The following is a 24,270-nucleotide window of genomic DNA, read 5'->3' on the forward strand; positions in this document are numbered from 1 at the left end:
TACCTTGATTTACGAAGGCCAAGGTGCCAGAAGCTTTCTTCATGACCATATCTACCCATGGCACCACGTTCAGTGAATTATGGTCCTGTATTCATGGAAATGGGTGACCAAAGCAGAGGCTTGGCACCTGTAGAAGGAGAAACCTTTTACTGACTGGGCTCAGGACTTGTGCTGATGAGAATAATGTTGTGCGGTGCCCAGTGGAGTGGCCAGTGTTATTACTCAACCTCATCAACTGTACTAATGAATTATGCCTGTACTATATAGCCTACTGTATAACATGGGACTATTTTATGTCGTAGTAACGCGTTATTGAGCATGCGCTATTAGGCGCGTATTGATCTGTATATCTGTGTTCAGTTCGGGTTCCGTCAGTGAGAAAAACCCTGTTAACTTGGCTCCAGTCTCCAGCATTTTTATTTATCGTTTTATTGTGTAACCCGGCCACATACACAACAATGCCCAAGCAAGAAATGGATTGAATCGCTAAATCGTGAGATCCAATCTTTCTGTCACAACAATAACCTCACTCTGCTCTGGAAGTAATGCTTTCTGCTATGGGTTTCTGTTCTGTTCGCCATTACCTGCATTTAATTGTTACAACAATTGTTACAGTGGTGTATTTTTGATTGCAGCATAGTTTAAGCAAAATATCTTTTTTTTTCCAGAATTCTGTTCAGGGTTGGATGGCATTGATCAATTTCATTTCTTTCCTTTCCCCAGTTACGGTTGAACAACATAAAGCAACTGTCCACAACTGCCTTGGCCTTGGGGGTAGAGCGTACCCGGAATGAGCTGCTCCCACTTCTGACTGATAGGTACAAAGCTGCGTGTGGTTGAGCTGCCTCTCAGAGTCGCCTTGCCACTGATTTCTCGTCTCGATGCAGACACCATTTTCGATGAAGACGAGGCACTGCTGGCATTAGCGGAGCAACTAGGGAGCTTCACGGTGCACGTTGGCGGACCGGAGTATGTTCACTGTTTGCTGGTAAGAGCGGTCGTACATTTACAAAGCACTGCACAAGACGGACACGCGGTTAATGCCATTGAAGTGGTATTACTGTCTTAATAAAGGTTAATTTCCAGAAGATGATTCTCAAAGCAGCAGGGTACCACAGGCAATGATAAAGTAAATGACTTAATAATTAGTCATAGAAAAGTTCAGCACATGTTCCCCTTAAACATTTCACCTTTCACCCTTAACCCATGACCTCTAGCTGCAGTCTCATCCAACCTCAGTGGACAATGACTGCTTGCATTTACCCTATCTAAACCCCTCATAATCTTGTCTCCTTCTGTCATATCTCTTTGCAATCTTCTATGTTCCAAGTTAAAGAAGTCCTAACATATTCAATCTTTCCCTGTAACTCAGGTCCTGTAGACCCGGCAATGTCCCTGTAATCTTTCTTTGTTATGATGGGTTGCTTGAATGAGGGGTAAATGGACACATACAGAACCCTCTCTGCTTTTATTGTTTGCAATAAAATCTTTGAGGCAGATGAGGCTTTGTGCCACCCCAACACATTTGTAGGCAGGCGAAAGTCTGCAGATGCTGGAAATCCAAAGCAACTCTCACAAAACGCTGGAGGAACTCAGCAGCTCAGGCAGCGTCTGTGGAAAAGAGTAAGCGGTCGATGTTTCTGGCCGAGACCCTTCTTCAGGACCTGGTTGAAATATTGGAGGGGTGTTTCATTGAGAATTGCTGCAGTGAAGTGTAGTTACTCTACCCCTGATCCAGGTTCACCCGCGCAGCCTGTTGGAAAATGTACATGGACTGATACCGTCCCCCAAACACTGAAACCTCTGCTCTGTATTGACCAAATATACGTTCAACATGAGCCCAACTGGGGGAAACAAAACACAGATTTTAATGCCCAGATGCAATGGGCCTACGCATTAAATATTTATTTAAAATAACATAATTGTATTGGTTTTAAATACCCGCAATGGGGAACAAGATTCTGAAATTAAATAACGAGGGCCTCAGGCTATTACAGGGCATAGTTCAAATTAAAATGATTTTCAGTGATCAGTTCATCATAGGACAATTCGGAATTAAAATAACAAACTCAATTTATGAAACTACCAAAGCAGCTCGATCAATGAGGTCTAACCAGGATGCTGCCTGCTTTAGAGGAAGTGCTGCAACTTTATCAGACTCTGGGTAGGCCACGTCTGGAGTATTGCATGCAGTTCTGATTGTCCCACTATAGGAAAGATGTTGGGGCTTTGGAGTCGATGCAGAAGAGGTTCGCCAGAATGTTGCCTGGTTTAGAGGACATGCGATCATGAGAGCTGGATAAACTTATGTTGTTTTCTCTGAAGCGCTGGAGGCCGAGGGGAGATCTGATAGAGGTTTGTAAGACTATGAGAAGCATGTGCATGGATAAAGTAGAGAAGAGTATCTGTTTCCCTGGATTTAAATGTCTAATACCGGAGGTATGCATTGAAGGTGAGAGTGGGTAGGTAGGTTCAAGGGGGATGTGAGGGGTAAGTTTTTTTACCATCAGAGTGGTGGATGCCTGGAATACATTGACTGGTATGATGGTAGAGGCTTTTCAGAGACTTTTGGATAGGCACATGGGTATGAGAAAGATGGAGGGAGATGGACATTGTGTAGGTAGGAGGGATCAGTTCTTGGTGGTTTTTGTTTTCTTTTTAGCTGGTTCAGCACAACATTGTGGGCCGAATGGCCTGTTTCTGTACTGTACTGTTCCATGTTTTACTTTATTGTTTGCAGTTGTTCCAAATTAGACATTCCAGCGTCAGTATGTTGCATATAGAGTGTGTACGTTCTTTTTGTATTGATACTCCTTTCAAAACTGTTTTCTTTTTGTGTAAAATTACCTGCGAGTACAGGCAGAGAATTCTTAAAGCATTTACGTAAGGAATCCAATTCGCTCATGTGTGGATGGAGGCTGTAGATAAAATATCACAAACTCTTAGCAGTGTTTCTTGAAGAACGCTGAGATGGCGTGGCTTTGTATTACAGAAAATAGCAATTCAGAAACGTTTTCTCGGAGCCCCTGTGATGCCTGCAATTCTAAACTGAAACATGGGCACAGTTGTTGTTTGAATAGTTCTATTAAGATATAGGTGCAGAGTTAGGCTATTTGGCCCATCGATCCATTTTCCCCTCTCAGCCCCAATCTCCTGCCTTCTCCCTGTATCCTTTCATGCTGCGATTAATCAAGAGTCTTATCAATTTGTCTTTCAATCATGGCTGATCTTTTTTCCCCTCCTCTGCCCCACTCCCCAGTCTTCTCCCAGTAACCTTTGATGCCATGAACCTATCAAGAACCTATCAATCTCTGCCTTAAATATACCCAATGACTTGATCTCCACAGCCACCTGTGGCACAGAATTCCACATATTCACCACCCTCTGGCTGAAGAAATTCCTCATCATTTTCATTCTAAAAGCATATCCCTCTATTCTGGGGCTGCGTCCTCTAGCCTTAGACTCCCCTGCCATAGGAAACATCCTCTCCACATCCACTCTATTCAGACCTTCCAACATTTGATAGGTTTCAATGAGGTCTCTTCTCATTGTTCTGAACTCCAGCGAGTACAGGCCCAGAGCCATCAAACGCTCCTCACGTGACAAGCCTTCCATTCCCAGTATTATTTTTGTGAATCTCCTTTAAACTCTGCACAATGTCAGCACCTCCTTTCTGAGATGAGGGGCCCAAATCTCCTCATAATACTCTAAATGATGCCTCACCAATACATTATAAAACCTTAACATTACATCCCTGCTTTTATATTCTAGTCCTCTGGAAATGACTGCTAACATTGCATTTGCCTTCCTCAGCCTGCAAGTTAACCTTTAGTGAATGCTGCACAAGGACTCCCAAGTCCCTTTGCACCTCAGATTCTTGAATTTTCTCCCAATTTAGAAAGTAGTTTACACTTTTATTTCTTCCTACAAAGTGGATGACCATGGGCTTACCTCAAACTTTGGCAAAATTATTATGACAGGCAGCTTCATGTTTATTTGCATATTAAAACCTCATAGGCTGAACAATTATTGGTACTTAATGTGAAGACGAAATAGTAATTGCTGATAATTAGGGACGTGTCAGTATAATTTCCATTTATTTAATATTAGTACAGTGTTTTCTGGGTTAGGAACCTTCAGAATTTCTGTGATTGAGAAAATATGTCCTTTGATTTATACAGTTTTTGATAGTTTGTGTTTTGTCCTCCAGCACGGCTGTATATTGTTCTGCCTTTAAATGTTTCTCTGTCTCATTTTCTTTATGAGAATTCTTAATTCTCAGCAATTTAAGAATTTATCTTAAAGATTGTTTCTAAATATTGTGTTTCTTAGAAGTAGAGTAAAACGAAGATGTGTTTCAGTTTAATTCTTTCCCACTAATCAGCCTCCCTTGGAGAACCTGGCAACGGTGGAAAAATCGGTAGTACGAGATAAAGCCATCGATTCACTGCGAGCCATCTCCCACGAGCACTCTCCTGCAGACCTAGAAGTCCACTTTGTGCCACTGGTCAAGTGCCTGACTTGTGGTGACTGGTTCACGTCCAGGACTTCGGCATGCAGCCTTTTCAGTGTCTGCTACCCTCGGGTATCCAGCTCTGTAAAGACCGAGCTGCGTCAGTAAGTACTTTCCTCCCTTGGAATGCTGCAAATGAACATGATAGAAGTTAGCTAGGAATATTACTGTATTATTGTAGAAAATCTACATCCTGTAGTATCGCTCATGATGTACCGTGTCGTATGGTGTGGGCGATCGTGGGTCTTTCCGTGGACATGATTGTTCTTGGCGAAGTTTTCTACAGAAGTGGTTTGCCATCGCCTTCTTTCTGGGCAGCGTGTGTCTTTACAAGACGGGTGACCCCCAGCCCATTATCAATACGCTTCCGAGACTGTCTGCCTGGTGTCAGTGTCAGGAGTTGAGATCTGCACCTGCTGCTCATACAACCGTCCACCACCTGCTCCCACGGCTTCACGTAGTCCTGATCGGGGAGGCTAAGCGGGTGCTACACCTTGCCCTAGGGTGACCTGCGGGCCAGTGGAGGGAAGGAGTGCCTTACACCTCCTTTGGCAGGGACGTATTTCCTTCCTGCCACCCAATTTCGGAAAAATTTGGTTTTATTGGCGATAAGATGCTACCACCATGGTGGACGGGACCTTGTTTTAACTGAGTGGGTAGAAGTTTCTAGTTTAGAGAATAATCAGCCCCAAAATAGCACAGAAAGTGTGGCATTTTTGTTTTTAATGACATAAACTGAAGGTTTTTTGTGTGTTTTTAGTGAGGAAGGAGCAAAAGCCGAGGTGCATCATAGTCGAGTGGTGCTCATCGCTTACTCTCGGCTGTGGGGTTGAAGTGGCCTTGTCATTTACAAAGGCGTGCTCTTTTTGAGAGCCGTGTCTTGTCAAGCCTGTTGCTCTGCTTCAGGGCCATTTTGATTAATCTGGCGCGCAGAGGATTTCACTTGTTCGGAGGTGTTTGAGTTTTGTCGGACGAGAAGGTTGCTTTGGTAACTGTGTGCCCCTGCAGTCCACAACCAATGGCTCTGTTCTGCTCCAAGTGCAGGAGTCCCACATCTGGGGTTCACTTCCAGCCGCTTTACTCCCTGAATTAAAATTTTTTGTGGTGTCATTTGTGTAAACTTTCAGACACAGTCAGTTGTTTCAGAAAAAGACAGGTCTGTATGGTGGGGAAATTCTAGGCAGCTTCTAGAGTAGGTTACGTGGTCAGCACAACATTGTGGGCTGAAGGGCCTGTAATGTGCAGTAAATTTCTATATTCTGTTGCTATCTTGAAGTATTTCTCAGGATAAAATCTGAATACCACAAATATTGGATTTTTGGATGGTGTGGTGGAGATGCGTCTCTACCAAAGGAGGTGTAAGGCTTCCTTCTGCTGCTCTGCAGGCCACCCTTGGGCAAGGTGTAGCTCCTGCTTCGATACCATCAACCCCTCCCCACCGCCCCCGCCCCAATCAGGGTCAGGTGAAGCCATGGGATCAGGTGGTGGATGAGCAGCCGGTGCAGATCACAAGTCCCGGTTATGCGACACCTGACGCCAGGTAGAGTTTCTGAAGTGTATTGATAATGGGCTGGGGGTCACCCACCTTGTAAAGACACACACTGCCCAGAAGGCGGAAATGTCAAACCACTTCTCTAGAAAACTTTACGGAGAACAATCAGGGTCATGGAAAGACCGTGACCACCCATAGCATATGACACAGCACATAATGATGATGGGTTTAGCAAAACATTTTAGTAGCTTCTGATTTAGAAACATTAATTGCAAAAATGTCAATTTTTAGTGCTTGTATTTCTGCTTGCGAATTGTTAAGTTCTGCATCAATGGGCGACTACTCCTATGTGACCTTTAATTTTATTTTTTCTGCAGACTTTTCCACAGCTTGTGCTCAGATGACACACCAGTGGTCCGCCAGGCAGCAGCATCAAAGTTGGGTGAATTTGCAAAGGTTGTGGAGCTGGAGTTTTTGAAAAGTGACATTATACCCCTCTTCACTTCCCTGGCTTCTGATGAGCAGGTATGTAGTTGTAGAGCAGACACTGGGGTGGCAGCGGGAAGTCAAATTGAAGTGGGTGGCCATTGGGATACCCTGGCTCTGTCAGCGGACCCAGAGAAGGTGCTCGATGAAGAACCGCCCCCTCCCCAACCCCATCTGTGTTGGTCCTCCGATGTCGAGGAGGCCACGGCAGGAGCTCCAGATACAGCGAATAGCCCCGAGAGGAAAGCACCGCTTCGCCTGCAAGAACTGTTTGCAGCCCTGAACGGAGGCAAATGGGCGAGTGTAGACCTTGTCTTGCTTTCGGGGAGAGCGGCGAGGATGAATGAGTGGCGTGGAACCCTGAAGGGTGGGGTGGGGAAAGTGGGGTGTGATTAGTGGCAGAGGCCCCTTGCAGATAGCGGAGGATTGAGATTAGTCTAGGAGTCTATTGTGGGTGGTGGGGGCTACAGACACTGATGCGCTGGAAAGGCTTGTGGGGTGGGAATGCAGGTGACGTGGATGAGGGAAGCGTGGATTATAGTGAAGAAAGGTGATCTTATTCCCCATGGCTTGTCATGATTTATCTTCCTGAAGCTGCTGCTGTCACCTTGGCTTTATGTCACATGTGTATCAATTGCCTGTACTGAGGAGCCTCTGTATCCCACACGTCATGGCAGTGTGTGAAATAACGGAGAGCACTTGGCTCATTCCGGTCACAGGCTGTCTGTCATTCCGCTCACTGGAGCAATTGCATGATTTCACACCTCCCCCCCAACATTACCGTTTGCATTTTACTGTATGGATGAGCTGGAAGTGGGAAAGATTAGTACGGATGGTGTGTCCGTGGCAAAGAACTGAGTTGCGTCTGGTTAATATGTCTACGTACTCAATATGCTACGCCTTGTTAATGCCACTTCCTGCTTGCAAAGTTTCTGTTGTCGTAGTCTGCACCATCTGTTCACCTTTGTAACCGGGGTTCACAACCCTCTTTTACGCCATCGACCCCCTGCCATCAACCGAGGGGCCCCAGGTTGGGAGCCCCTGCTTTATAAAGTTCCTTTGTCCACAGCAGATGGAAGCGGTGCCTGTCAATCTATCGACATGATTACACCATTCCAGTACTCCAGCTGGAGATGCTCCTCCAAGAAGGTGGTTATCTTGAGGCTTTTGCCTGAAGAGCGAACTGTTTAATCAGTGTGTGTCCTTTCATATTCCTCCAACCTAAAGTATCCCGGGCAAAAGGCTTGACGCAGTCCGCAGTATACTCGTGTACTAAGGAGCCAGAGTCGTACAGAAATAGTACGCTGAAGGGGAGCTGGGATGGACACTTTGACCCTCACCTAGCTTCTGGTTAACGGTTGGACGTGTGCTCCTTGGTGTTGAGTAAGCTTCTCTTCTGGTTACTGTCCAGTGACTCCTGGAAATAAACCTTCACATCTGTAGCCAAGGAGATGTTCACACTTGCTTCAGGTTCAGACCCCACCAATGATGGCTAGCGCATCAAAACAAGGGTGTAATGTTCACATTTTATAAGGCTTCACTTGGAATATTGAAGGTAGTTTTGGGCCCCTTATCTAACAAAGGGTGTGCCAAGACAGGAGTGGGTACAAAGGAGGGTCACGAAACTGATTCCAGGATTGAAAGGCTTGTCGTACGAGGAGCGTTCGATGGCTCTGTGCCTGTACTCATTTGAATTCAGAAGAATGAGGGGGAGGGATCTCATTGCAACCTGTCAAATACTAAAAGGCCTCTAGAGTGGATATGGGGAGGATGTTTTCTATGGTGGGACAGCCTAAGACCAGAGGAAGCAATCTCAGAGCAGAGGTTTATCCAATTAGAATGGAGATGAGGAAGGATTTCCTTATCCAGAGAATCTGTGGAATTCATTGTCACAGAGGCAAAGTCATTGGGTATATTCAGGGCAGAGAGGTTGATAGATTCTTGATTAGTCAGGGCATGAGAAGTGACCTGGTTGAAGCATATAAGATGATGAGAGGTATTAATCGTGTGGATAGCCGGAGGCTTTTTCCCAGGGCTGAAATGGCTAACATGAGGGGGCATAGTTTTAAGGTGCTTGAAAGTAGGTATAAGGGAGACATCAGAGGTAAGTTTCTCACCTAGAGAGTGGTGGGTGTGTGGAATGCACTGACAACAAAGGTGGTAGAGGTGGATACAGTAGGGTTTTTTAAGAGACTCTTAGATAGGTACATGGAGCTTAGAAAAATAGAGGGCTATGTGGTAGGGAAATTCTAGGCAGTTTCTTGAGTAGGTTACTTGGTCTGCACAACTTTGGGGCCGGATGGCCTGTAAAGTGCTGTAGATTTCCATGTTTCGATGAAGGGATATGGGGAGAAGGCAGGAGATTGGGCTGAAGGTGAAATGGATCAACCATGATGAAATGACAGAGCAGACTCGATGGGCCAAATGGCCTAATTCAGCTCCTGTATCCTACGGTGAAAAGTGACCACTTGGGTGATTAGCTTGGAGATTCACTGAGCAGAGAGTGGTGCTTCAAGAGCAGGAGAAAGAAAATTGATTCATCAATAAAATTTTGCTCTGTCATGACATTTGCTAATATACTAATCCAAGGAATGCTTCCATCAAAGGTTGCATGTTGATACACTCCAGTACTTGTATCCTGGGAAGATTCCAGCACACATTGCAAAGTAATGAAACCTGTTGCTACGTTCTAGGTGATCTGAACGGATATCATCTGGGAAACAATTGTTATATTGTCAGTATTTATTTTTATGATTTTTTTGATGAGATTAGTTCTTCCTAATGTTAACTTCAGTAAATTAATTTTGTTTTTTAATGAAGAACCAGCTCAATCCCGGTTTGAACATCTTTTTCACAGGATTCGGTGAGGCTGTTGGCAGTTGAGGCTTGTGTGAGCATAGCCCAGCTGCTGCCCCAGGAAGACCTGGAAGCGTTGGTGATGCTGACCCTCCGGCAGGCAATGGACGATAAATCCTGGCGTGTTCGCTATGTGGTGGCAGACAAATTTTCTGAAGTATGTGTTATTGCTAAAGCACAAAGTGCATTTCTTTGGTATGATGGTATGGTGCATTTATGTTTTAAAACTAGTCTTTAAGTTTTCTGTTCCAGTTGGAATCCCTTCTGATTCTGTCAAAAGTCATGAAAACACGATTAGTTCCTCTAATATAGTTTTAAAAAATCATTAAATCAAGCACCTGTGTATTTTTAATATAATTGACTGACATGCCAAAAGGTGCTGAGGTTTCTTTCCAGATTCATTTAATTAGCCTGTTTTTAAACATGGATCTGAAATAGAACAAAGTTGGTCTGAATTGAGCTCAGATCTTTTTCAGTGTATCTGAAGGATAATCCTGTGACAGGGGTTTAGAACAAACTTGTTGGCATAGTGCCAGGGATCTGGGGATTCAGCACGTGCACAGGTTGATGACACTGATATTTTTCACTTTTGACTGGAGGAAGTTAAGGGGAACTTCAGTTCTGTTTAAAAATGAGCCGAAAGGTTGAAAAGCCAGGACGATCCTCAGAGACTTTGACACTCAGGAACTTGAAATTACTCACCCTTTCCACAGTCCCCTTGATTAGGACTGACGTGTGTTCCCTTGACTTCCCCTTCCTGACGTCCACAATCAGTTCCTTGGTTTTACTGTCATTGTGGTAAATTTTGTGATGTAGTACATGAATTAATTAATTAAATTAAAACTTTGATGGACTGGACTTTGCTGGTTCCTTCCCACTGCTGACTTCACACAGACCGGGTATGGGGTAGGGAGGTTGTGATTCAACTTCACCTTCCTCTGGTCCACAATCAGTTCCTTGGTCTTACTGACAAAGTGCCAGATTGTTGCCACACCACTCAACCAGCTGATCTATCTCACTCCTCTTCGGCTCCTTGTCACCATCTGAAATTCTGCCAACAATAGTTCTGTCATCGGCAGATTTATAGCCCTGAAGAGCAGTCTTGGCCCGAAAGATCGACTGTTTATTTCATTTCCATAGATGCTGCCTGGCCCGCTGAGTTCCTCCAGTATTTTGTGCTGGGTTTCCAGCATCTGCAGAATCTCCTGTGTGTTTATAGTTTTTGAACCAGATGGTCTTTGTTCTCAGTATAAAACTTGTTGCCTCAGGCTTCCTCCTGGTGCTCCGGTTTCCTCGCACAGTCCAAAAGCATTCCGGTTAGTATGTTAAAGGGTCATTGTAGATTGTTGCACAAGTTGGTGGGTTACTGGCGGTGCAGTTTGAAGGGCCGGAACAGCTTGTTGCGTTCTGTGTCTCCAATTAAATCTATGCCCTTTAGTCTTAGACTTTCCCAGCCTGGGAAAACACTCGGATCAACTGAAATCTCCGTGCTTTTCTCACCACAATGTAATACAAATCCTCAAAATAAAGGCACATTGCCTACACAGGTTAATTGCAAACATTAACGATCAGGTTAACATTATTTAACAATTAAGAAGCATTATTTAATGATTAAATAACATTATTTAGTTGTTTTTTTTGACCTGAGAAATTAGCTGATTACAATTGCTCACGTTGTTGTCTGTGTACCATACTTTCGGATTCAGAGCCATCAACGACAATATTTTCTCAACTTTGCCTTTCTTTAAAAATTTAAAATTCTGTCTCTTAAGGCCAGGAAATTCCGGTCCCACCCCAAAGCATTGAGATTAAATCTTTCTGTTCTGTATGAGTGTAAAATCTGTACTGAAGCAGCTGGTTTATCTGTGGATATACTATCAAGGATAGATCATTACAGCTGTTTTACCTGGGTAACACTAAAGATTGCTGCTTCTAAATGGACACCATTTATCTAATCATTCCCTTTTTCTCCCCACTCATTTATTTCTTTACCAGAGCATGAGGTATCCACTCATTGATAAACATCTGAACACAATGGCAACATTTCTCTGGGTTTCTTTCCTCTTACCCCATGGCTTCACGTGACCCTGATTGGGGGGGTGGGGTTGGCTAAGCAGGTGCTACACCTTGCCCAAGGGTGACCTGCAGGCTAGTGGAGGGAAGGAACGCCTTACACCTCTCTTGGTAAAGATGTATTTCCACTCCGCCACCCATGATAAAATTGAATAATTCAAAACGGTAAACCTGATCGAAAATTAAAGCAAATTACAGATGGACCAGTGTTCAAAAGCACACAGAAAACACAGCCATTTTGTCAGCTTAGGATTATTACCCTTGGAACAGGCAAAGACGTTATATTGTCTGTCTTTATACGATAACTAACCCGTGTTCAAAAATAAGCTCCATATAAGGTAACACACACAAAAATGCTGGAGGAACTCAGCAGGTCAGGCTGCAGCTATGGAAGTGAATAAACAGTCGACGTTTTGGGCCAAGACCCTTCAGCAGGACTGGAAAGGAAGGGGAAATATGCCAGAACAAGATAAAGGTTGCCAGAGCACTTGTGAAATTGGCACCAACCCATTATTGGAAAACAATTGCATTAGAACGGTACGGAGTTTATTGTATTTATAAAGTTCTGCTATCATTGCTAATGACAGACCATCACAAAATGCACTTTCTATGCTCAAGATCACATATAAACTAATCTTGCAATGAAGTCTGTAGCTAAGGTACAGTTCAGATTTTCAATTTTGAAGTTCATATTTTCAGAGTACATACATGTCACCACATACAACCCTGAGATTCATTTTCCTGTGGGCAGACTCGGCAATTTCTATAGAATAGTAACTGTAAACAGGATCAATAAAAGATAAAGTACAAATGCAAATATAAATAAATAGCAATAAATAACAAGAGTATGAAATAACAAGATAAAGAGTAATTAAAGTAAGATCATTGCTTGTGGGAACATCTCAATCGATTAAGTCTACTTATCCCCTGTAGTTCAAGGGCCTGATGGTTGAGGGCTAATAACTGTACTTGAACCCGGTGGTGAGAGTCCTGAAGCTTCTCTACCTTCTACCTGATGGTTGAGGGGTAGTAACTGTTCTTGAACCCGGTTGTGAGAGTCCTAAGGCTCCTGCACCTTCTACCTGATGGTTGAGGGGTAATAACTGTTCTTGTACCTGGTGGTGAGAGTCCTGAGGCTACTGCACCTTCTACCTGATGGTTGAGGGGTAATAACTGTTCTTGTACCTGGTGGTGTGGGTCCTGAGGCTCCTGCAGCTTCTACCTGATGGTTGAGGGGTAATAGCTGTTCTCGAGCCTGGAGGTGTGGGTCCTGAGGCTCCTGTACCTTCTACCTGATGGTTGAGGGGTAGTAACTGTTCTTGAACCTGGTGGTGAGGGTCCTGAGGCTCCTGCACCTTCTACCTGATGGCAGCAGCGAGACGAGCGTGGAAAAGAAAGATGGTGTTGTCTTTGTGATTCCTCTGTTCACGTGTTAATGCACAGATTGCTGCTATTGAAACCCGCTCTATCTTTGTTACTCATTTGGTTTCTCTTGCCTTTAAAGCTTCAGAAAACCGTGGGTCCTGAAATTGCGGAAAATGATCTGGTTCCTGCTTTCCAAAACCTGTTGAAAGATTGTGAGGCTGAAGTGCGAGCAGCTGGGGCCAACAAAGTTAAAGGTTGGTTGGGAACTCTCATTCTTGTCTTTTCCATCCGGTTTAAGATGTTGTTGCTGAAGCACAGTGACAACTTTCTGGCAGCAAAAACAACTATCAATTACTTCATTAATAGACTCTTGTTCTGGGCAATGACACTGCAATCTGTGCCTGTAAGTTTCCTAGTGGAGATGAGCCTTTGATCCAGCTGTACAACCTGGCATTTTGCAGTGCAGTCCTGAACATTATTTGCTTCCGTTTCTTGTCTGCTCAATTTGTCTTTTTTTCCTGCGCATTGTGTGATTGATGGTTTTCTGTTTTTAATGGGTTCTGTTGGGTTCCTTTGCTTTGTGGCTGCCTGTAAGGAGACAAATGTCAAGGTTGTGTATAGTACACATGGTGGTTGCACATTTTGTCCGACGATGACAGGAAACCTGTGCGGGAGAGTTTTTAAAATGGAAAAGCCTTTGCACTGTGGCAGTTCCACTCTCTTGGCCTCAGAAGTCCGGGTCCAGTGGTATGAACAAGCGCCAGAAGAAACTGGGGTCTTCTTGTTTGCAGTGGATGACCAGGACGTTTTCTGTGTCTTTTCATGCCCCTCGTTCTCCACGGAGTGATGCAGAGCCACCTTCCTGGCCATTGGGCTTTACTGTAGATCGCACCCGCCCAGTCCGCTGAGGCTGACTTTGCGTGCTAGGACTGGCTTGTCCCAATCTCACCGGAGTATGAGACTGCTGTCACGTGCAAATGGCTGCTTGCAGCCACAGGGGAGAGATGAGTGTCCGGTGGGGAGCAAAGGTGAGTGAGCTGCCCCGGAATGGACACGACAAGCCCCTTCACCAGAGGTGCGACCCCTTCCCTGGACACCCCTGAACTTTGAACTCCTGTGAAAGATGTAAACAAGGTTGAAAGAATGCAGAGAAAATTTATAAGGATGTTGCCTGGTCTGGAGGACCTGACTAAGAAGGAAAGATTGAATAGGTTAGGACTGTATTCTTCAGAATGCAGAAGATGAGAAGAGATTTGATGGAGGTACAATATTATGGGGGGGTATGGATGGGATAAATGCAAGCAGGTTTTTTCCACTGTGGTTGGGTTGGACTACAACCAGAGGTCATGGGTTAAGAGTGAAAGGTGACAAATTTAAGGGGAACATGAGGGGAAACTTCTTCACACAGAGGGTCATGAGAATGGAATGAGCTGCCAGCACAAGTGGTCCATGCAGTTTTGATTTCAATATTTAAGAGAAGTTTGGATAGGTACATGGATAGTACAGATATGGGGCGGGGGGGATGTTATGGTCCTGGTGCAGGCAGATGGGAGTAGACAGTTTGAATTGTTCAGAATGGACGAGAGGGGCCAAAGGGCCTTTTCTGCGCTGTGCTTTTCTATGACTCTATTTAATGTGGTACCACATATCCAGGTGACACTTCTCCAAGTGAGAACAGCATGCCAGCATGCCTCCCCTTTGGCATCCTGATCTGATCCCAGAACTGGATGACAGCAAATGGAAAGGAATTGTGTGCCACTTGACTTCATGTTTCGATGGTGGCTGCTCCTTACAAAGTGCACTTCATTGCTTGTGCAGAGTCTTGAAAGGTTGTGAGATTGTGAAAAAGAGTGAGTGGTGTTCTTTACGTTTGTACCACTGACTGCCTAACCCGAGGCCCTCCGTTGGTCAGGGTCCACCATGGATGTTACGTGCAGCTGTCTACGTGATACGTAAGCCAGGGCAGTATGATATGGAGAGTAAGCTGTTGCCCATGTAGCAGGCTCCCCCTCTCCACGCATCTGATGAATCCAAAGAATCGGCAGAGACCGATACAGTTTGGTACCAGTGGCGTCGCAGGGGTTGACAGCGTTGAACTCAACGTAGGACTGCCTCGGAGAATCCGGCTCTGGATTTTTCCCTCTGGGTTTACTCCTGTGAGTGGGTATAGCCGCAAGGCATTGGAGGTTTGAGATCAGAGTCTTCCTTTTCCTAGATGAGCTGCTAACCATGAGCCCCATCTGACCGAAGTGACCAGTTTTGAAGTGTCAGTGACCTGCCTTCTGCTGTCAGTAAGCCACATGCAAAGGCCAGGAGCTGGACTTGGTGTGAGAGGCTGTTTGAGGTGCATGCCATTAGGAGCATTTAGTCTGTGGTGGGTGCTTGTCCCCATTACTGCCCCTGGCCATGACAACCTTAAGGAATCATTGACTGCCTAATAAGCTGCATCTTTTCTCGTGACGTGTCACTTGATCGGATCTTTCATCAAAGAAACTGGGGTGGATGTTGGGCCACACAGCCACACCACTGTCCACCGATTGTGTCTGCAGAAGCACATCATCACATAGAGAGATAAACTGGAACTAGAAACTAGAGCACATCATAAACCTGAATGAGTCGAAATCTACTTCGATTAAAGCATGCTCAGGTACCATCGGCCGACAGCATCGGGGGAGAGAGGGAGATTCACTTGAGCGTGAGGCCCTTCCTTTGGGAACAGCCAGTGAGAGGCTGCCACAAGCTGGCGCCTTCTCCAGCACAGCCAGCGAGAGGCAGATAGACGGCACTGCATACTCGCTGGCCCTGCGCGCCTGACTTGATTTCAATCTTCTTCAGCGCTTTAATCGGCGAGAGGTGGAGGCAACCGTGGGCTTATGAAGCACTTGGAAACAGCAAAGTGCCCGATCAGCCCAAAATCGAGTCACCAGATTGGAGAGGACAGCCTCTGAAGTAAAACGAAGATGCGAAAGGGATTGCTTCATGAACCGTCCTTGGTAGTGTAATGTGGATTCCCTACTTTCAAGTAAGCAAGCTAGTAGACAAAGGTAGAAATATTGTGAGTTTGCTTCCCAGATGGACCCACTTCATCCACAAAATCTGGCTCCAATCATGCGTTTTGAAAAGGAATGCATGAGTTATATTTAGCCTTTCAGATTGTGGTAGTTTAGTCATGGATTATGTCTTCATGCAAAGGGGAGCTGGCCGGGATAAGTATCGCAACATTAGTCGTCTTGGCCTGCCCAGTTTCCATAAATCAGATGTTTCAAGTGAATTGTGATGTGCCTGCCAAAGTTCTTTGCCAGTCATCTTCAGTAGCTGGTACATTAATGCCAACTCATTGAGTTAATTTGCACCAGAACAACTTGGCCGACACCAGAGAGGAGGAGTGGGCCAATTTGATACCTCTGAATATCTATTTAGTAAGATTACAGTGCAGAATAGGTACACTGAGCCACACTGCCCAGCTATCCCCCAATTCAATCCTGACCTAATCACGGGACGATTTACCAGTTAATGACCAGTTAACTTATGAAATGTGCACTCGAAGGAAACCCATACCGTCACAGGGAGACCGTACAGATGTGCCAGAATTGAACCTGTGCTGTCTGACTCTTGATGTTTACACTGTATGTGCTGGCCTTGCTTTTCTTGTGCGACTTAAATTGTGCTTCAGAACGTATGTTTTCTCTTGCCACTATCTTCTGAGAAGATACAAATGTTAAGGCAGATGCTTTTCAGCAATTGCTTAATCTGTTAAACTTTATTGATTTATCATTGTGGTGAGAGGGTGGAACGAGCTGCCAGCGCAAGTGGTGCGTGCAAGCTCGATTTCAACGTTTAAGGGAAGTTTGGATGGGTACGCAGATGGTAGTGGTATTGAGGGCTATGGTCCAGATGCAGGTTGATGGGAGTAGGCAATTTAAATGGATCGGCACAGAATACATGGGCCATTGTTTTGTTTGAGAATAACTCTCTTAACATGCAGTACTCTATCTTGCAGATTTCTGTGAAAACTTGCCAGTAGATTGCAGGGAGACTGTCACAATAAGTCACATCTTGCAGTATGTTAAGGTAATATGCCTTCTCAAATTCTTGGCTAGTTATACAGTCTATCTAAAATTAATGTAGCAACTCATCTCATTCACTTCAGGAAAAAGTCCCTCAGTATTTTGGGTGGGCCTGAAACGAGGATTCAGGCACCATTTATCAGTGTGAACTGCTTGTAACTGGAAAAGCTCAGTGTCCAAGCATGAGTCACATCTTGCCCCCTCTCCCGTCCCATCCCCCTCTCCCGTCCCATCCCCCTCTCCCCCTCTCCCAAAGGGCTGAGTTCTGCCGAAGGGTTTTGGACAGAAATGTCGACTGTCCTTTTCTCCATAGGTGCTGCCTGGCCTGCTGAGTTCCTCCAGCATCTTGTGTGTGTTGCTGGTTTTTTAACATGGTGTTGGCTGCCTGGAGTGATGGTGGAGGCAGATATATCGGGGACTTTTAATGACGTTTAGATAAGCACACGAATGTGAGGAAAGCAGAAGAATATGGACATCGTGTAGATTAGATTGCCCACTTGATTAGGAATTTAAGTATAACATTGTGGGTTATAGGGCCGGTTCTGTTCCATGATTTATATAAACTAGAATATCAAACTGTAAAAGAAATTATTTAAGAATGATCCGTGACTGACCAGGTGGATCATAAAAACGTGGAGCAGGATGGCAACATGACTGAGATATCTAATGACAAACAAGAGAAAATCTGCAGATGCTGGAAATCCGAACAAGACACACAAAATGCTGGAGGGACTCAGCAGGCCAGGCAGCTTCTATGGGGAACAGTACAGTCGACGCTTCTGTAGGTGCTGCCTGGGCTGCTGAGTTCCTCCAGCATTTTGTGCGTGTTGACTGAGATATCTGTCTAGGTTTTCATTTAATCATTTTATGTGTTTCTTTTCCAGGAATTCACCAGTTATCACAGTCTCTCCTGCCAGCCATTGTAGAATTAGCAGAAGATGCCAAATGGAGAGTGCGCCTTGCGATAATCGAGTACATGCCTCTGCTTGCAGGGCTGCTGGTGGGTGGTTTATTCTAAAACGTTTTTATAGTCTATTAGCAATGCTTCCATATGGATGATTTGCAGAATGGAAATGACTGCCTATATCAAATTGATACTTTAGTTTAAAGACGGAAATAACTTTGAACATCTTCTTTCCTTTTGCACCAGAAGCAAATGTGCGATAGTAGCAATTATACTTGTAGCCCACTGACATGGGTAGTCTTAATTTAGACTTGGGGCTCCCAACCTTTTTTTTAATTGACCATTAACCAAGCAGGGGTGGAAGCCCCTGGTTTAGACCATCAGGTTTAGACCCCTGTTTAAGGACTGCGGACTTTGTCAGACTTAGGGATTTTATATTCTGTTTTTATATTGCCTGTTTCTTTTCATTTTGTTGTGCGAGGGGAGGGTGTTTGGGGGTAAAATGTTCTGTTGGTTTTTGTGCGGGGGGTGGGCTGGGGTTGTTGCTGTTCCATTTTCTGTGTGGAGGGAGGGGTGGTTTTGGGGGGGGGGGGCTGATGATCAGGATGCTATTCAATGACTTTCATGTTTTTTCTTTGTTTCATGGCTATCTGGGGAAGACAAATCTCAGAGTTGTACATGATAATAAGTGAGCCTTTGGCCTGCACATCAAACAGATCCAAACAGAAAGGGCAATAAACTCCATACAATCAGATGAGGGGGTGACAACGGTTGTCGCAGAGGAAATAAACAATATCTTTTTGAGATTTTACCAAAATCTGTACAGCTCAGAATATTCAGATTCAGCTCCACAAATACAAAAGGAATTTCTCGACTTGTTAGAATTTATGCCCCTGGATGAAACGTCCTTGACCTCGCTGGAGTTTAACTCAGAGGCTAACGAATTGTCTGCAGCTATAACTAACATGAAGGGAGGGAAAACTCCTGGGCCCAATGGAAATTCCGATTGAAATATATAAAATCTTTAAGACTAAACTAATACCACCTCTGCCTGATATGTATCAGGAGTTATTTGACACTGGATCCCTTGCCCCCTCTCTTAATATGGCAGCAATTACGCTACTGTTAAAACCTGGAAAACCACCATCCCTTTGTGGATCTTATAGGTCAATCTCACTTCTGAACAATGATCTCAAAATTCTCTGTAAGGTATTAGCTAGGAGGCTGGAGCCACTGTTGCCAAAAATGGTCCACCCTGACCAAAATGGATTTGTAAGGGAAGGCAGGGCTTCCACAACATTCGAAGAGTGCTTAATATACTTCATGGAAAATCTGGAAGCTTTGGCACACCATTGGCTCAAAGGAGTTAGCAAACTGTACTGGTAAGGAGCGAAAGATGAAGACGGCTAGAATGCAAATGTGGCAAGTTGGCATGTTCTACTAGAAATTCGAGGGGTTATTTTATCAACATTCTTTTTATTGTCAAAACCTGTTTAGGGAGTGGAGTTTTTTGATGAGAAGTTGAACTCCTTGTGCATGACGTGGCTGGTGGATCACGGTGAGTATAGCCTTGATGAATCATTACTTCTGTTGAACGAAAGTCCTTCAAAGTTGTCAAAGTCATCTTCCTGGTGCTTCCATGATGCTGAGTGACCCTACCAGGTGCCTAACCAAAAATCCTTCATCGTGCTTTGTCACATCCTCAAAGGATTGGGTCAGGCTCAAGACACGACATGCCCCTCACAAAGCCATGCTGACTCTCCCGAACCAGACTATGCTTCTTGTAAATCCTGTCTGTAAGAATCTTCTCCTGTAATTTGCCCACCGGTGAAGTAAAACTGACTGGTCCATAATTCCCAGGGTCATCCCTACTCTCTTTCCTGAACAAGGAAATAACATTTGCCAACTTCCAATCATCTGGTACTTCCTCCGGTGAGGACTGGCCAGTGAGGATGCCCAGATCGTCACTAAAGGTGCAGCAATCTCTTCCCTTGCTTCCCGTAGTAACCCTGGGGTATATCACATCTGGCACCCGGGGACTTATCTATCCTAGGGCTTTTCAAAATTCCAGAACATCCTCTTTCTCAATGTTAACATGTTGTAGCATATCACTGCCCTCGCAAGCATCAAGGTCCCTCACACTGGTGATTACTAAAGAAAAGTATTCATTGCGGATCTCCCCCAAAGTCCTCCACTCCAAACATTTTGCCTCTTTTAGCTCTGGCCGGCCCAGACTCTCACTCTGGCCATCCTCCTGTTTTTCAAGTATGTTTTCCTGAATCCAACTCACCAAGTCCTTCTTGTGGCCCCTCCTAGTTCTCCGAAGTCCATTCTTCACTCCCTCCCTGGCCACATTGTAACCTTCTGGAGCCCAGGCTGATCTTTGCATCCTATGCTTCTAGACTAGCTGTTGCGCATCTCTTGTCAAGCATGGCTCCTTCACCCTTCTGTTCTTTCCCTGTCTCAGTGGGACAAAACTCTGCAGAGCTCCATCCAAGTGAAGCCCAAAACGACTTCCACATTTCAATTGTGTGTTTCTGAGTGCGTTCATCCCAGTTTGTACTCCCAGGTTCCTGCCCAATGTCCAATACCATCATAGTTCAAACACCGGCGCCCCCCTCCCCCCCAGTTATTACTGCTGCAAGCAATCTTGTCGTACTCTTGTACACATGGCAACAAGAAACAGACTTGACTTTGACGGATACGTTTAATTATTCCAGAATAGCATGGAACAGGCCCAACGAGACACACCGCCCAGCAACCAGCTGATTTAACCCTTGCCTCATCACAGGACAGTTTACAATGACCAATGAGACTACTAAGCGGGACGCCTCCAGACTCTGTGGGGTGTTGGGGGGGGAATCTGAGCACCCGGGGTAGACACACGATCCACTACGGTTCCTTGCCTCTTATTCCAAAAGCAGCGGAGCTGCAAATCTGAAATAGTAACTGAAAATTCTGGAGACACTCAACAGAGCAGGCCAATGAATGGGCAGAAAGTCACAGATACAGCTGTGCATCTCCCAACGTGATCTCATGCCAGCTCATCCACACCTTTTTTTCTGCCCCCTCTGTGTACAAGTTCTTAATCCTGCCTAAGTTTCCAGAAGCCGCCTGTTCCATCTGCAGTGCCTCCCTGGTTTTCCTCTTGCCTGGCGGTCGAGGCTATGCTGTACTCAAGCCGGCTTTGCTCAAGGCAACATCACTCAGGTCCTGTGTGTTTTGTAAATGATAGTTCTCTTCGTTCTCTTGGTGTAAGCGAGTTGTGGTATTTAATTGATGCCAGAAGCCTCTCCTAAGACTTGGGCCACTCAGGTGTACTCTGTGTGTCACCCATCGTAGTATCTCTCAGCCATTTAAATGGGAGCTTTCAAGCTGAGCTTCTGTACTGTTGTCAGTCAAGATGTAGTTTATACTTGCAACTGTTTGCAAGTGATATTCACATCCTTATCATTTTTATAAATGAATGGCAGATGAGGATTTTTTCCCTGTGCAAGTAATTTCCCAAAAATGGCAGGGCTGATTTTTCTTTAAAGTAAAGTGCATTTTGATTAAAGGCCAATAAAATTAACAACAAATTTGATTTGGACTGTTTTCCTTTTAGTGTAGGTCCCTTTTACCCTGGAATCTGAATATTGCAGTTAGGGCTTGAACAATGACTAATTATTCAATTACAATAATTAGTAATAAATAATGGTAACCTATTCGAAGTATTTTTTAAGTATCTAATGGGGCGACACAGTGGCGTCTGGTTAGCGCAACACTTTGCAATTGGGTTTGATTCCCACTGCCACCTGTGAGAAGTTTATAAGTTCCCCGCGTGACCGCGTGGGTTTCGTCTGGGTGCTCCTACTTCCTCCCAGAGACCTACTGGTTGATAGGTTAACTGGACATTGTAAATTGTCCTGTAATTAGGCTAGGGATAATCGGGGGGTGGCTCGCAGGGCAAGAAGGGCCTGTTCCACACTGTATCTCAATAAAAAATCAATGATAAATAAGTATATTAAAATGCTACTTTCCAAGTGCATAATTTCCTCCACTGTGTGTAACTTGGTATGGAACAGGTTGACACTTTGAAGAAGGTGGTACGAGCATTTCATTTTGGAACTTTGTATTTTATCAGCAAGGTACATATTTGAAAATCAAGTAGTAACGGCGATCAGATCATTTCTTGACCTGTGAATGCTGTCTTGCAGTGTACGCCATTCGCGAGGCCGCGACCAACAACTTGACCAAGTTGGTGGAGAAGTTTGGCAAAGACTGGGCAGAATCCACCATTGTGCCGAAAGTACTTGCCATGGCCAGTGACCCCAAGTATCATCTAAGGCGTATGTGACTTTGGTCCCGCAAAATCCGTGAGGTTGGGATGTCTCGCCTACCCAAACCCCGGTTTGTGTGAATGTTGTGTGATTTACTGCCCCTGGCAATCGCCTGTCAGCAGAAAATAACAGATTGTTCACTACATAGAATTATTCAGGAGTATATTTAAGAATGTTAACTTAAGCTAACAGTTATTAAAGGAAAGAAAGAGAAAAAAACAAAAAGGGCCCATTCTACTTAAAAAGTCACGTATACAGTGGAGCTGAAATCTTGAACTTCTCTGTAAATCGCGTGCTGGACCTTCCCTCCATCTGTGTGAAAGCACACACCACCTTCCGAAGGTCACTGGAAATCCATCTTGAACAAAGAGGCTTTCCCACGGGATTATTGGTCCTTCCTCCTTGAAGCCATTCATCTGCACAAAGCACCCTCATCGTCCACCATCTTTCCTCCTGTCTTCTCCCAGCTCCCGCCAAACAAAGACCTCTCTGCCCAGTAATCTCTAGCACCTTCTCCCAATTCTACCATCCTGATTGGATGACACCTCATTCCTGAGCTCAAAACCAAACAGGCTGAAAGCAGAACAGATTGCTCTTACAGAACTGCTAAAATGAAATGCCTACAACATAGCAGTAAAAATCTGAACCAGGGCATTGACTCTGACTGGGTCAGAACCCTGGATCACCCACCCTAACTGCATTGTGGGTGCACCCACACCTCAAGGGCTGCAGCCCACCACAAAGGAATTAAATACCACTTCAACCTGTGATGCCCACACATTCCTTGGAGGAATATGCAAAAAGAGCTTCAAGTAACAGAGTACAGGTAGTCCCTAGGAGTGGTCACATGTGACAGCTCTCCCAGTATTCAGCATGAGGTACAGGAGCAAGGATATCAGAATCAGGTTTAACGTCACCGGCATAATGTCGTGAAATTTGCTGTCTTTGTGGCAGCAGCACAGTGCAACACATAATAATAGAGAAAACTGTGAATTACAGTAAATATATGAAATAATAGTGCGGAAACAGAAATAAAAAGTAGTGAAGTAGAGCATGGGTTCAGTGTCCATTCAGAAATGGCAGAGGGGAAGAGACTGTTCTGGAATCGCTGAGTGTGTGCTTTCAGGCTTCTGTGCCTCCTTCCTGAGGGTAGCAATGAGAAGAGGGCATGTCCTGGGTGGCGGGGGTCCTTCACCATGAATGCCACCTTTTTGAGGCATCGCTCCTCAAAGACGTCCTGGATACGAAGGAGAAAGGCAAAACACAGTTGTACGAGTTATCAGGTTATAGTAGTACAGAACCTCAACCTCTCTGATATCAGCAGGAACGATTTCAAAGGGAATGGCCCAAAGCAGGGGGGATCCAGGAAAACTTTGTGAGAAACAGAGTGAGAGAAGGATGAAGGGTCTCAGCCTGAAACGTCGACTGGCCTGCTGCGTTCACCAGCAACTTCTATGTGTGTTGCTTGAATTTCCAGTATTTGCAGAATTCCTGTTGTTTGAGAGAAGGACATGGCTGGAAAACTCAAACAGGGCAAGAAGCCGATGTATTAGGAGTCTTTAGTGGGGTTGGAGACGGATATGTTTCCAAGGCCTGATGAAATGTATCCTTGGCTGTTATGGGAAGGAAGGGCTGAGCTCCCAAGGTCTCTTCGAGAGTTCAGTGAACCCCTCTCTCACTGCTCCCCCTCCGTGATCGCTGCTTCCTTTCGATGGGAGTCAGTGAAACCTTCTCTCACTCTGTGATATCTGCTCAGCTCTTTACTTCATCCCTCCCCCCTCCTGGTTTCACCCAGCACCTTGTATTTCTTTCTCCACTCACCTTCCCCCCCCCCCCAACTTTTAAATCTACTCATCTTTTTTCTCCACTCCTGCCGAAGGGGTGATTCTGTCGGCCAATCTGAGTTTCTTGGAGTTACGGGTGTACTCATGCAGCTGGTGTTGTCTACAGGGACTTCGGAAAATCTTTTGACAAGGTCCCCAAACGAGCAAGAGACCGAGGGATCCGAAGTAACTTCACAAATTGGGTTCAAAGTGGATTTGCTGATCGGCTTTTGTGATTACCCCGTGGCATACCACAGGAATCTGTGCTGGAACTCTCCTGTAAATGATTTGGATGTGGCTAGAAGTTTAGCAGATGACATAAAAATGTGAGCTTTGTCTTGCAGTGTTAGTGCTAATGATGGTGCATTGGTT

General features: G+C 45.0%; 1 protein-coding gene across 1 annotated transcript in view; it reads left to right on the plus strand.

The window, feature by feature from the left end:
• LOC140203616 (serine/threonine-protein phosphatase 2A 65 kDa regulatory subunit A beta isoform-like) overlaps positions 1-24,270 on the plus strand; it is a 48,434-nt gene that overhangs the window by 17,991 nt on the left and 6,173 nt on the right. The window contains exons 3-14 of the mRNA XM_072269664.1: positions 724-832; positions 888-988; positions 4,385-4,617; positions 6,383-6,530; positions 9,349-9,504; positions 12,925-13,039; positions 16,786-16,846; positions 16,936-16,958; positions 17,737-17,852; positions 19,254-19,314; positions 21,953-22,084; positions 24,026-24,084. Coding sequence (XP_072125765.1) covers positions 724-832; positions 888-988; positions 4,385-4,617; positions 6,383-6,530; positions 9,349-9,504; positions 12,925-13,039; positions 16,786-16,846; positions 16,936-16,958; positions 17,737-17,852; positions 19,254-19,314; positions 21,953-22,084; positions 24,026-24,084 — 1,314 coding nt within the window. The remainder of the gene's footprint in view (positions 1-723; positions 833-887; positions 989-4,384; positions 4,618-6,382; positions 6,531-9,348; positions 9,505-12,924; positions 13,040-16,785; positions 16,847-16,935; positions 16,959-17,736; positions 17,853-19,253; positions 19,315-21,952; positions 22,085-24,025; positions 24,085-24,270) is intronic.

This window comes from Mobula birostris, chromosome 10 (genome assembly GCF_030028105.1).
Source record: "Mobula birostris isolate sMobBir1 chromosome 10, sMobBir1.hap1, whole genome shotgun sequence".
Taxonomy (NCBI): Eukaryota; Metazoa; Chordata; class Chondrichthyes; order Myliobatiformes; family Myliobatidae; genus Mobula; species Mobula birostris.